Source organism: Hyaena hyaena, unplaced genomic scaffold (genome assembly GCF_003009895.1).
Source record: "Hyaena hyaena isolate Hyena2069 unplaced genomic scaffold, ASM300989v1 scaffold_298, whole genome shotgun sequence".
NCBI lineage: Eukaryota > Metazoa > Chordata > Mammalia > Carnivora > Hyaenidae > Hyaena > Hyaena hyaena.
Genome location: NW_024080927.1, coordinates 275,697 through 289,657, shown reverse-complemented (window position 1 = coordinate 289,657; position 13,961 = coordinate 275,697). Strand labels below are relative to the sequence as shown.

The 13,961-nt window shown below is 35.0% G+C and overlaps 1 protein-coding gene across 1 annotated transcript in view; it reads left to right on the top strand.

Moving 5' to 3' along the window:
- MED13 (mediator complex subunit 13) overlaps positions 1-13,961 on the top strand; it is a 113,104-nt gene extending 99,143 nt beyond the window's left edge. The window contains exons 24-30 of the mRNA XM_039247318.1: positions 28-170; positions 598-756; positions 866-1,051; positions 2,993-3,141; positions 6,225-6,398; positions 9,561-9,661; positions 10,009-13,961. Of these exons, the coding sequence (XP_039103249.1) occupies positions 28-170; positions 598-756; positions 866-1,051; positions 2,993-3,141; positions 6,225-6,398; positions 9,561-9,661; positions 10,009-10,141 (1,045 nt within the window). The 3' untranslated portion in view covers positions 10,142-13,961. The remainder of the gene's footprint in view (positions 1-27; positions 171-597; positions 757-865; positions 1,052-2,992; positions 3,142-6,224; positions 6,399-9,560; positions 9,662-10,008) is intronic.

Sequence of the window (13,961 nt, the reverse complement as noted above, 5' to 3'; positions counted from 1 at the left end):
AATTGTCTCCTGTATTCTGTATAATAGGGCTCGTCGGAAAAAAGGATCTGCTAGAAGGTTTGGTCTACAGAAACTTTGGGAGTGGTGCTTAGGACTTGTACAAATGAGTTCATTACCGTGGAGAGTTGTAATTGGCCGCTTAGGAAGGATTGGTCATGGAGAATTGAAAGGTAAAATTGTGCTTTTGATTCATAAACTGTTCAGACTACACCTAGGTAATGTACTGAATAAAATGCAGAGGTTATAAAAACTAGTTGTTGTGTTTTCAAAGAGGAATCACATATGTCTAGTTCACAATTGGCCTAATTCCAATTTTAAAGGACATTTTACTTTATTTTGGCTTTAATGGTAGTGTTATTCCCATTATCTTTTTCTGTTGTCTTCTGTTTTTTCCACTTTTTGCCTATTATTGCAGCTCATCTGTTCAGATGAATTGATGTTGACATACATTAAAATGTATGATGTTGAGTAACATCAGCAAATTCCTATTTGAGGGATGCACTAATTTAAAACCCATTATGTTTTAACTTTGATTCTGCAGAGTGATAACAATGCTGTTACCTTGGATATTATTTTTTTTACTATTGATACCCACAGATTGGAGCAGTTTGCTGAGTCGTCGAAACTTGCAGTCTCTAAGTAAAAGGCTCAAGGACATGTGTAGAATGTGTGGTATATCTGCTGCAGACTCTCCCAGCATTCTCAGTGCTTGCTTGGTAGCAATGGAACCCCAAGGCTCTTTTGTTATTATGCCAGGTTAGCTATCCTTAGTTTATGTTCAATTTAATTCTTCATGCACTTGTGTTTCTAAGTATCATGTAAGATTGATTCTTCTGTTACTGAAAGAAAAAAAATTCTCTTTCAGATTCTGTGTCAACTGGTTCTGTATTTGGAAGAAGCACTACTCTAAACATGCAGACATCTCAGCTAAATACCCCACAGGACACGTCATGTACTCATATACTTGTGTTCCCTACTTCTGCTTCTGTGCAAGTAGCTTCAGCTACTTATACCACTGAAAATTTGGATTTAGCTTTTAATCCCAACAATGGTAGGTGAATTATTCTTTAAAGGGCTGAAAATATAAAGTAAGTCTTGATGATTGTGGCTGATTCAGCTGAAGAGTTCCTCCCCAGACCTATCTGTATCCTTTAATTAAATGTTTATGAAACCTGTGAGTGTTACTTTATATGACCACAAAAGACTTTGCACGTGTTGATTAGATTAAAGATCTTGAGATGGAGAAGTTATCTTGGGTTATGCAGGTGGGCCCTAAATGCAATCACCTGTATCTTTACAAGAAGGAGGCAGAAGGAAGTTTGCTTATACACAATAGAGAACAAGGCTATGGGATGGAAACAGAGTGAAGCAAAGTCAGAGAAAAATGATGCTATGCTGCTGACCTTGAAGATGAAGTAAGGGGCCACAACCCAAGGAATGCACGGAGTATAGTTCTAGATGCTGGAAAAGACCAGAAAACCATTTCCCCTAGAGCCTTCAGAAAGAGCATAGCCCTCCTGGTACCTTGATTTTGGCTTAATAACCAGTACTTTGATTTCAGCCCAGTAAAACTGATTTTAAATTTCTGGCCCCCAGAACTATAGAGATTTAAGATGTGTTTTTATTTTAAGTCATTAAGTTTGTGGTGGGGCACTTGGATGGGTCGTAGGCATCTGACTTCGGCTCAGGTCATGATCTTGAGCTTCATGAGTTCAAGCCTCGCATTGGGTTTGCAGCTGCGAGTGCGAGCCCACTACAAATCCTCTGTTCCCCTCTTTGTGCCTCCCCTTCTTGCGGTCTCTCAAAAATAAATAATACATTAAAAAAATAAGTTTGTGGTAATTGGTTACAGTGGCAGTATGAAACTAATACAACCCTTCTTCTATCTTATTGATACTGGAACTAGTGCTATGAATTATCTCACAAATATTTACTTATTTTAAAAGGCAGTATTTATTATAAAATGTTTTGCCTGTGCTATTTACCTGTACATAGACCATAGACTTTGTGGCTCATTTTATATTCCTTTATAAGTTGATTTGCCAAAATAATACAGTAATTTATACAAACTGCCATAGTAGGGATATAACTTTTGTAGATGAACTTAATAGATTACATTTTAGTAGAAGAGAAAATAAATGATATTTCCATTGTTGCTCTGAGTTACCTTAGAAAAGGCACATCTCTAAAGTTACAAGTAGGGAGTATTTAATTATTCTCTTCTTTTAATGTGTTATACAATAACTTGAATATTTTAGTTAATAAAGAATTAGAGTTTAATTGTACATAGTCTCATTTTAAATACATTTTCAAGCATGCTGTTTGTTTTTTATTAGTTTGCTCTTGCTGTTGTAACAAATTAACACGTGCTTAGTAGCTTTAAACAATACACATTTATTTTCTTACAGTTCTGGAGGTCAGAAGTCTGAAATTAGTCTTAACTGGGCTAAAGTCAGAGTGTGTGCAGGATTGATTCTGATTGGAGGCTCTAAGAGAGAATCTGTTTCTTTGCCTTTGCCGACATCTAGAAACCACCTGCACTTCTTGCTCATGGCCCCGTCTTCAGTCTTGAGCAGCAGCAGTGTAGCATCATCTTACCTCCTTCATTGACTCTAACCCTACTGCCTCCCTCTTATTAGGACCCATGTGATTACATTGGACCCACCTGGATAATCCAGAATAATCTCCCCATCTCAAGATCCTTAGCTTGATCACATCTGCAAAGTTCTTTATGGTAACATACTCACACATTCCTGGGATTAGGATGTGGACGTCTTTGGGGAGGGCATTATTCAGACCACCACATGCTTGTTTATAATGTATAGTTGTTTATATGGCTCCTGGAATAATACCTGTCACATGGTAGGCATTCAGTAGGTGTTAATTAAAATAAACCCATTTTGATTAAAATTCATTATTTTAATCCTCTTCTGTAAGTGACCACGGGATGTGAAAAGTGGAATATTTATTTGTTTTTCTTTCTTCTGTATAGATGGAGCGGATGGAATGGGTATCTTTGATTTGTTAGACACAGGAGATGATCTTGACCCTGATATCATCAATATTCTTCCTGCATCTCCAACGGGGTCTCCTGTACATTCTCCAGGATCTCATTACCCCCATGGAGGTGATGCTGGCAAGGTAACCCTGTTATAAAAGCTTAATCTAAATGTCATTCATTAATTTAGTAATGGATTGATACATGAAATAGAGCACTATTTTTCCTTGGGAATTAGCAAGAAGTGAGAATTATAGTACTTGCATGCACTTTTGTCTTACAGATGTTAATACTTGAATTGCATATATTTTTCTTCAAATTTTTATTTATTTAAATTCTAGTTAACATACAGTGCAATATTGGTTTCAGAAGTAGAATTCAGTGGTTCATCACTTACGTACAACACATAGTGCTCATCATAACAAGTGTACCCATTAACCATCTAGTTCATACGCCACTCACCTCCCTCCCATCAGCCCTCAGTTTGTTCTCTGTTGTTAAGAGTCTGTTATGTTTTAGGGTTTGTTTACCTTTTCTCTTTTTTTCTCCCCTCCCATATGTTCATCTGTTTTGTTTGTTCTTTTTGTTTAATGTTTATTTTTGAGACAGAATGTGGGCAGGGGAGGGGCCGAGAGAGAGAGAGAAACAGAATCCTAAGCAGGCTCCAGGCTCTGAGCTGTCAGTACAGAGCCCAGTGTGGGACTCGAACCCACAAACTGTGAGATCATGACCTGAGCTGAAGTTGGACGCTTAACCAACTGAGCCACCCATGCATCCCAACATCTGTTTTGTTTCTTAAATTCCACATATGAGTGAAACCGTATGGTGTTTGTCTTTCTCTGACTGACTTATTTTGCTTAGCATAATACACTCTAGCTCCGTCCACATCATTGCAAATGGCAGGATTTCATGCTTTTTGATGACTAATATTTCATTGTATGTATATATATATATATATATATATATATATATATATATACCACATCTTCTTTATTCATTCATCAGTCGATGGATATTTGGGCTCTTCCCATAGTTTGACTATTGATGATAATAAAGAGAATCTCTAAGGCTCTGCTGCCCATGACTTCATGTTTTCTTGGCTTTAGTCCTTCTTCCACTTCACCATAGCTTCTAATCAGGTATAGCTAGACCAGATTATTTGAGGATTATACTATATGCTCTAAGCTGCCATTCGTATCAGGGCTGTGAGGAGGAACATAATAGAAATATTAATTTTCTCATAAGAATAGAAAAAAACACGGATCACCTTTCTTCTTTCCTCCATCCTAATTTTTAGTGTTTAGAAGCAGCTAAACACTTCTGTTTGAACGGAAAACTAATTGGGCTTCATTTGAGTAACATCTTTATCTGAGTGAAATTATATATAATAGTTATTTGATTATAATAGTATGCATATGTTTAGAATTTGCCTATTGTTTATTCTTTAGAGCTTGACTTTTTTAAAAAAAATTTTAATATTCATTATTGAGAGACAGAGACAGAACATGAGCTGGGGAGAGGGAGAGACAGACAGACAGACAGACAGACAGAGACAGAATCTGAAGCAGGCTTCAGGCTCTGAGCTTTTAGCACAGAGCCAAACGTGGGGCTCAAACCTGTGAACCGTGAGATCATGATCTGAGCCAAAGTCAGACGCTTAAGTGACTGAGCCACCCAGGTGTCCCTAGAGCTTGACTTTTTAAAATAAGGAAGGATCTTTGCTCCGTCTTACCATGCATCCTTTCTTTTTTTTAGTTGGAAAGAAGTAAGATTATTGGGGCACCTAACTGCTTCAGTTGGTAGAGCATGCAACTTTTGATCTTGGGGTTGTAAGTTTGAGCCCCACATTGGGTGCAGAGATTAATTAAAAATAAAATCTTGGAAAAAAGTGAGAGTATTAAAAATATATATACACACTACACACACATACACACAGAAGAGCACCAGTAAATCTCATCATTTTAGTAAAACCATATTTACTTTTATCAAATTCCCTTCCTTTCACATGTATTTATATTACAGCTTCCAATATGTATAAATAAGTATAATCAGCTTTTTAACATTGTTTTCCTGGGGTGCCTGGGTGGCTCAGTCAGTTAAGCATCTGACTTCGGCTCAGGTCATGATCTCATGGTTAGTAGATTCAGGCCGTGTGTTGGGCTCTGTGTTGACAACTCAGAGCCTGGAGCCTGCTTCAAATTCTGTGTTTCCCTCTCTCTCTCTCTCTCTGTGTCTCTCTCTCTCTCTCTCTGCCCCTCCTCTGCTCACACTCTGTCTCTCTCTCAAAAATAAATAAAAACATAAAAGAACTGTGAAGGTTCTGCATTAAAAAACATTGTTTTCCCATAATTTGTTATGCCATTCCCAAATGTTGGACAATTTAAGTTTTTTTTCTTTTTTGTGATGAAACTTTTTAAAGTTTATTTTGAGAGAGAGCAAGTATGTGCAGGAGAGCGAGCAGGGGAGGGGCAGAGAGAAGGGGAGAGAGAATCCCAAGAATCCCAAGCAGGCTCTGCACCATTAGGCCAGAACCCAACATGGGGCTCAATCCTGTGAACAATGAGATCATGACCTGGGGCTGAAATCAAGATCTGGATACTTAACTGATTGAGCCACCCAGGTGTCCCTCCTTTTTTTTGTCTGTCATGGATAATGTTGGCAATGAATACTTCCCTGCATTATATTTTTTTAAACAATTTCCTTAATGTAAATACTGAGAAATACATGAACTAATCTAAAGGATATGAGCATCACTTAGTTGTCCCTTGACGTTGCTATAATGCTTTACAAAATACATATAACTACAGTTTATAGATAATGTTAGATGAACAAAGCTTAATTTAAATTAGCTTTTAGATTGAGATGTGGTGGTCAGGAATTAGATGAGGGAGTGTTAGTTAGGAATTTCATTGACTATTTTATATTTTTTCAGCTGGCTGGAAAGGCTTATACACACAAACTGAACATGGACTCAGCATAATAATACAAACTTGTTAAACAGTTGGCATATTAATTTCCTTATGCAACTCTTGAAATAAAACTCATTCTTTTAGTACTAATATTATGATCTTCTTACAAGTACATAGCAATTGATTTTTTTTTTCAGTATCCTTCAGTATTTTTCTAAATTGACATCATAAGATAACGAGACTGATTGCCATTCTGTATATTTAGTGCCCAAGTATATCAAATGAACTAACACACTTTTAATTTTTCTCTGTTAAAGGGTCAGGGTACTGATCGGCTACTGTCAACAGAATCTCATGATGAAGTAACTAATATCCTTCAGCAACCATTGGCCCTTGGTTACTTTGTATCAACTGCCAAAGCGGGTCCGTTACCTGACTGGTTCTGGTCAGCATGTCCTCAAGCACAATATCAGTGTCCCCTTTTTCTTAAGGTATTTCCATTTTTATGCCAGTTCCTAAATAATGCTAATCGACGGCTTAATTCTTAAGAAACATAGAAGTTTCTAAGGTCTTAAATGCACTGCAATGTAAGATCACAAAGAAGTTATCTAATTATGAAACAGCTTTACTTTTTAAATTGATATTGTTTGAAGTTTTAATTAATCTTAAATCATATTTCTGGGACCCTTGCTCTTACTATTTTCAGCTGCACATACAGAAGTTAGAGCTGGGTGAAAACTTATATTACTTTTAATCTAATAACCTTTTCATTTTCTAGGTGAGCATATTAAAGTTCAGAAAAACTCATTTGTCCGTAGTCATAAATTGGTGGTAGACTAGGATTACAGTCTGGATCCTTTCATGATTATGTAGTTATTCTTTGAGTTACATCATACTGTATTTCTATTATGCCTCAGTATTTGAGGGATTAAAGGATTCATAATTTTGTAAGAATATTTGATATTTAGATCCATTTACTACCTCCTTAAAATTTTTTTTCTAGCTTTGTGTAAATTGCTGCATTAGAGCTACTAAGTGGTTTCAAGTACTAAGATTCTCAGATCCATAATGACTTACTTAATCAAAACAAGTTCATTAGCAAGTGGCATAACAAGGTTAAGATACATCATAAAATGGTAAAATGAGATTTGAAAGCCCTATCCAGCCAAAGTTTGTTGCTACTGCTTACCACTATTCCAAAGTAGGAAATTCAGATCTAATTCATTTATTCTTACATATACCCACCAGAAGTTGAAGATTTTATTCCAGAAGTCATACTAGCCTAACTTCTTGCCAGTTGATTTTTCCTTGTAGGGTAAAAGCTGGATACTGTGCTTTAGTGGGTACTTGAACCAATAGGCTTGCTATCTTTTAAGCCTGTTGCTAGTAAATCTTGATTCTCTTGGCCAACATATTATTGAGTCAGTGACATTTGAGATTAAGCAATGAACTTCTGTAGCACATAAAAGAATACAACAGCTGTTGATCTGAATTGACTGTTAATGAAATAATATATTTAGGGAGTGTCAGCCGAGGTAATTAAGTTTTATCATATGACTTTTCTTCTCTTTCCAATATATGTACAGTGGTCTATACAGATCTCATTACAAGAACATATTCCCAAGTGTGTTTCTGCAAAATAGTAGTCCTTGGTGTTTCTATAAAACAAAGAGTTTTTTGGTCCTTTGGGAAATGTTGCACATGCTTTCTGCCCCCTTTTGTTGTTATAATACATGTATGCACATTAAAGTCTCTGAAAAATAGCAGCAAGTAACATTGTATACCTACTATTTCCCAAACTTACTTTAATACACAAGAAAGCAATTGTGTAACACCAGTTAATAGTTCATGATCTTAGTGTTTCACGGAACATTTTTTTAGGAAACACCACTTTACAAAAAGTCCAAGGGACTATCCAGATTCTTTTCTACTCAATATTTATTTGCAGAGAGGATAGTGTAAAGTGGGCATTCACCCTCAGATACAGTGTAACAAGATTAGGACTTCTGGTCTGAATTACCAGGTAAGGCATAATTTACCATAATTTTGTTCACCTTTTGTTTTCATACATTCCATTTTATTTCCTGTACCATAGGCAATAAAACCACCTGATGTGTTTCTCTTTGTTTGAAAAAATAATAGATTGTTCCCTAGATGATTACAAAATTTTTTTATCTTAGAAATTAAATGGTAATTTTTGGTACTGACTATTTTCATTTAATCTGTTGTGATCTGTTATATGGGACTTGTTTATAACTTATAAATCAAGAGTTTACAGGCAGTTAAAAAGTACATTTCTTTGGTAATATTCTTGAATATATAACACAAGAGTTTATAACATATATTCCAGTGTAGAGATCACCTAAATTCAAAATAGTACCTTTTACATTATACAGAATGGGGTTTCCTAATATTCTGCAGTCAATACCACCATCTCTCATAGTTTTTTTAACACTCTATATATTAATTCAGTAAACAAAATGATTCACTTTCTTTTTTTTGCAAGACTTAATGATTCACTTTCTTTAATTGAAGTGTGAAGGAGAGTACCACATTCCTTTCTTCCACTCTTCATTGTCTTACTAAAATGGGTGTGGCAGTTGTTATTAAGCCTCCATTATGAAATTGCATGGGCAAAGGAAGGCATTCTGTGTACTGTATGAGAGTGCTTACAATTCCACCATAGGTAGTTTTGTTTAAAATGTGTAGCTTTGTGGGGCGCCTGGGTGGCTTAGTCGGTTAAGCGTCCGACTTTCGCTTAGGTCATGATCTCTTGGTTCATGGGTTCGAGCCCCGCATCGGGCTCTGTGCTGACTGCCAGCTCAGAGCCTGGAGCCTGTTTCAGTCTGTGACTCCCCCTCTCTCTGACCCTCCCCTGCTCACGCTGTCTCTCTCTCTCCTAGAAAAAAAAGAAAAGAAAACATAGAATGAGTAAAATTTAAAAAAATAAAAAAATAAAAAAAAATAAAATTTGTAGCTTTGTATGTAGTATATTTGCATATGCTGACTCCTGTTAACTTTTTCAGTGCTAGACTTAGGTGTATTTGCATAGTCTAAGTTCTGTGTAACCTGTAGACAGACTGTTCAGGTTTATCAGTTTAGTGCTTCCTTAAACATTTACTTGATACATCTAGGCCTGTTACATGCAGAAAATAGAAAACGTCTTTTTTTACTTTTTACTTTATTTTTTTAAATGTTTATTTATTTGTTTTGAGGGAGAGAGAGAAAACAATCAGGGGAGGGGCAGCAAAGAGGGAGAGAAAGAATCCCAAGCAGGCTCTGCACCGTCAGTGTAGAGCCTGACTTGGGTTTTGATCCCATGAACTGTGACATCATGACCTGAGCTGAAATCAAGAGTTGGTCACTTAGCTGACTGAGCCACCCAGGCACCCAGAAAATAGATAATTTTAAGTAACTTTTAAAGTAACTATTAAAAAACTTTTTAAAGATTATGTGGTCTCAAAAACAATAGAACCTAGGAAAATTAAGATTGAATATAAGTTATGCACTTAAGCAAGAAGAACAAGTATTTTATAGTGGTACCCATTCATTATATAGGTCTAAAATGTATTTCATCAAGGACGAGACCTTGGAAAATAAGGTAAAACCTACAGAACTTTTTCATTTGGCTGACTCATTACCTGTTTTTTTAGGCCTCTTTGCACCTCCACGTGCCTTCAGTGCAATCTGACGAGCTGCTTCACAGTAAACACTCCCACCCACTTGACTCAAATCAGACTTCAGATGTCCTCAGGTATAGCTCTTTATACCATTAAGGGTTCTTCATTGCAACTTTGAAAGAGTATATAATGATCCTTATGTATTTTTCTCATATTTGTCAATAATTTATAGCTGTGTACCCTTGGATTTCTAGATGAATTACATCATTCAGAATGAGTGCTTTTCTTTCTAGCATGTGTAATCTGCTTTTGAGGATACTTTTTTTTGAAAATTATTCTTTAATTTCCTCAAGGACTCTATTCCATACCTCCTATCATTTTTAAGAGTGGCTTTAAATCTTAGATGCTGTAGGTGGAATCTTTTTCCAAAAATCTACAGTGTAAGTACATATGGGACTTAAATAGTTTATTTACTTTTCAGGTTTGTTTTGGAACAGTACAATGCACTCTCCTGGCTAACCTGTGACCCTGCAATCCAGGACAGACGCTCATGTCTCCCAATTCATTTTGTGGTGCTGAATCAGTTATATAACTTTATCATGAATATGCTGTGATCTTCATTGGATGGAACTGTGGAAGAAGAGAACAAGGAAAAAAGATATTTCACTGCAAGATTAAGTTATAATTATCTTCTCAGTGAAAGTCATCTGTGATGGGGTCTAATTCTTATTACTTCAACAAATATTGTTTTGACTTGGGGGGAGGGGCTATAACCCTGCTATTTTTCATTGACTATACTGAACTCTTTAGGATGATGACTGATCATACAAAACGTATTATAACATTTTCGTAGCAAAATTAACCTTTTTTTTTTCCAGTCACAGTATTTGTGAAAAGTAATGAGCCATAGTACCCAGTCATGTTAAATGAATATTAAAAGCATGGAGAGGAAACATGAGGAACAATGAATTTCAACATATGGCTTCAGAACATCAAGATGTTCTTGTATTGGATTATAGTATCTAGTATTCAAAAATGCCTGCATCTCTTATTTATTGTAAGTTTTTAAATGTATAAATTGTCTTATATTTCTTAACCTCTTTTATAAAAATTTTCCTAGAAGGTTTATACTGCCTTCTTGCTTTAAAGCAATTGGTCTAAAATATATGTAATCGTCTTAATTAAAAAGTTGCAGTAGGGTTGCTTTTAGAGTATTATTTTTTTGTAAGGGGGTGGGTGGGACAGTAAATTTGTATTGTCTCAATGTACAGTTTAATGGGGATAGAGGGGAAATAATGTCCATACCATTGTGTGTGGAGGATTTACAGCTAAGCTGTAGTTGCAGAGTACATGTACAGTAATGAAGTTCACTGTGTTTATAAATTGAAAAGGTACCGGATCTTACAGCATTTTATATATCACACCTTTACAGAATAACATGATGGCAATATACAAGTGATATTGTTGGGTGGTTTAACTTAGAATAAAATGAGAATTCTTCAGTTATATTTTGTACTATGGTTTAGGGCTATGACTAATATTTCAGGCCATTTCCAGTGAAAGAAACTTAGTTTTACAAGAAAAACATTTGCTACTGAATGCTTAAACTAATTTTGGTGTTTAATGTTACATGCTTAAATGTTTTTTTTCAGTTTTACAGTGGCACATCTAGGCATGGGAATATTAATTATGAAAATTATCTTCAGGATCTGCTATAAGGTTGAAATTTAGCCCAGCTCTAGGCATTTTACAAATTATTTTAAGAACAGTCACTCTGATTGTTTGACTTTTTTTGTTTTTTAAATTAAAGATTGGGAATGTGTGTGAGAGTATGCATATGTATGGGTGTGTGTGTGCAATCAAACTGTGGTGTAAATAGATTCTCAGTGAATTCTGGTATTCAGACTCTATTCCACTAGTTAAAGAACCATTTTCTAAACTTAACCTGTTTCCTTTTGCCTTTTTTATTTATTTAATTTTCTTGGTTTGGAGATGGCAGTCCCAAACACCAGAGTCTGTACTTTTCTATAACACAGCTCAGATTAAGGCAGGCCATATGCCAAGGAGGATCTCACCTCCCTAAAGAAGGGACTTGAATTTTAGGGACTTTAATTCACCCCTTCCTTCAATACAGCTTTCCCCCTTCTTGTTTGCACATGCCAAGATAAATGCTTTTATGCAGGCTTTCCCCCTTTAAAAAGTTGTTTCTACAGTGCTGCTCACAAGAGAGTCCAAGTTAGCTTCCTGCCTGTGTTGCTGACTTGAATTCACAGTCACCAAGTCTACCTAATCTTTCTTGGAAGCAGTCTAGTAAAATTCCAAATTTGTATGTTCACTAATTCTCCACAAGGACAAAATCAGTTGTATTTACAAAACTGTAATTCAGTGTGTTTTGTTTTGTTTTGACTGAAACTTGTTTTGTAAATACTATATGCTTAGCTTAAATATCACTTTCTTATGAACAATATAACTTCTTCGATTGTGTATATTAAAACATTAGCAAGTCTTGTTTTTTCTATAAAGAACACACAACTGGTGACAAAGGTTTTCAATCACTTCTTCAAAATTATAATGCAATTCCAAGGGTCATCATTTTTGAAATTAAAATTTAAAGATCACATCTCTGCATTCATTTTTAAATTATGCTAGCACAGTACAGATTATGTTGGCATGTTTTGTTCTATACTTTAAAAACTTGTCTGAAATTTGAGGGAAAAAAGATGCTTATTTGGAGTTTCTATAAAACGTATCCTTTTTTTATAATCTTAGCTCAGTAGTGACTTTTAAAAATAAAAGCTATATTCTCAGTTGTTTAATATTAATAGCTTGTAGTAAACACACCTCAGTTTGAAGATAGATTTTAAGAAAATTTTTCCCTGACAGTTTCTTTTATATGGAGCCATAAAGGAAGTAACCCAGCATACAATTCCTTTTTATCTGGGAACAGGAAGTAGTTCCCAAATATATAAGATTTTCTGATAAGATTTTTTTCTTCCCTTCATATATAAGTTCACACTTAAATAGAAAATTATTAAATAGCCATTAGAAAAGGTCAAGAGACTTCAGAAAAAAAGTTAAGCCTTTTATGCAGGATGATGGATCTGACTTACTAATGTACTGTCACAGACAAGTATGGGTAGTTTTTTTTTTGTTTGTTTAAATGGTAAGCAAAATAATATATACTTTATACCAGTTGATCACCAACACCTTGACTTCTTTGTTACAGTGCTAATGTCTGTTTTTTGTGCAGTTATCCATTACAAAGCAGGGTGGAAGTACAGTATTTTGGCATTTAAAAAGATTAGTTATATAATGTCTGCTTCCAGCCAGTAAGAAACATCTAGCCATACTTTCTTATGCAAGCCATTCAGTTATCAGGACTGTGAATTAACACTGTATGAATAAATTTCTGTACACCTTATTGTTTGGCCAGAAGGCCACCAAGTGTACTTATATGTAATCCTTAAATTTTAAAGTAGCTGTAATTTTTAAATCTTTCTAAACTTTTCTTAAACCACTAAAATTAAGCTCTTACTACTTAGTCAACTATCCTCAGCTGTATTCGTACTCAATTGTCAGTATGGCACAGATTACTGTATTAAAATATTCTCCTTTCGTCTTCATATTTACCTTCTGAGGTAATTTTTTAACTTAATGTGTTACTACAAAGATTTGCAGATCTTTAATCAAGCACTATGTTAATACTGTAATATCAAAATACTATGTTGCATTATTTAAAATGTTCAAATTGAATACATTAAAAGGAAGTTTTTAAATGCTGTTGCATCATATAATTTGCTACTCATCCACTATGGCATCGCATACCAGTCTATTAATACATTTAATGTTGCATGAGCAATGTTTTAGTCTGGGTTTCCTCATATGATTTTAGTTTGTCTAAATTAAAGAAAAATGTTTTTGACATACATTTTTTTTGGTCCCTCACCCCCTTCCCCCATCCAATCAGCTGGAAATCTTAACCTTCGGTTTTTCTTGGCGTTTTAATGGGCCCAGAACTGTGGTTTAAATTTTCATATATATGTTTTCTCTTTTGTGGAGTATTAATTAAAAAACTGGATTTGGGACCTAAAATACTCCTCAGGTTGATGTATTCATGAAGTTTTAAAATAGTTTTAGTTTTCAAAGTAAACTGGATTTGTGGACCTTAAAGTTACTGATTTTAAACTACAAATTGTAACGTCATTACTGGACATGTCAGCATCAACTCTCTCAAAATAGCTTGGTCACTTTATGAAGGGGCGTTTTAAAGTTGTTTAGCAGTGACACTTAATATGGTCCAATTGCTTTTTTTTTTTTATGTGACAAAAAAAAAGAATAAGGAACAAACACTATTGCTGCCGAATGCCATAACACTGAGTTGTACAAATTGTGATTGAGGAAATGAAAAGGTTTATACTTTTTAAAAAAAAAAAA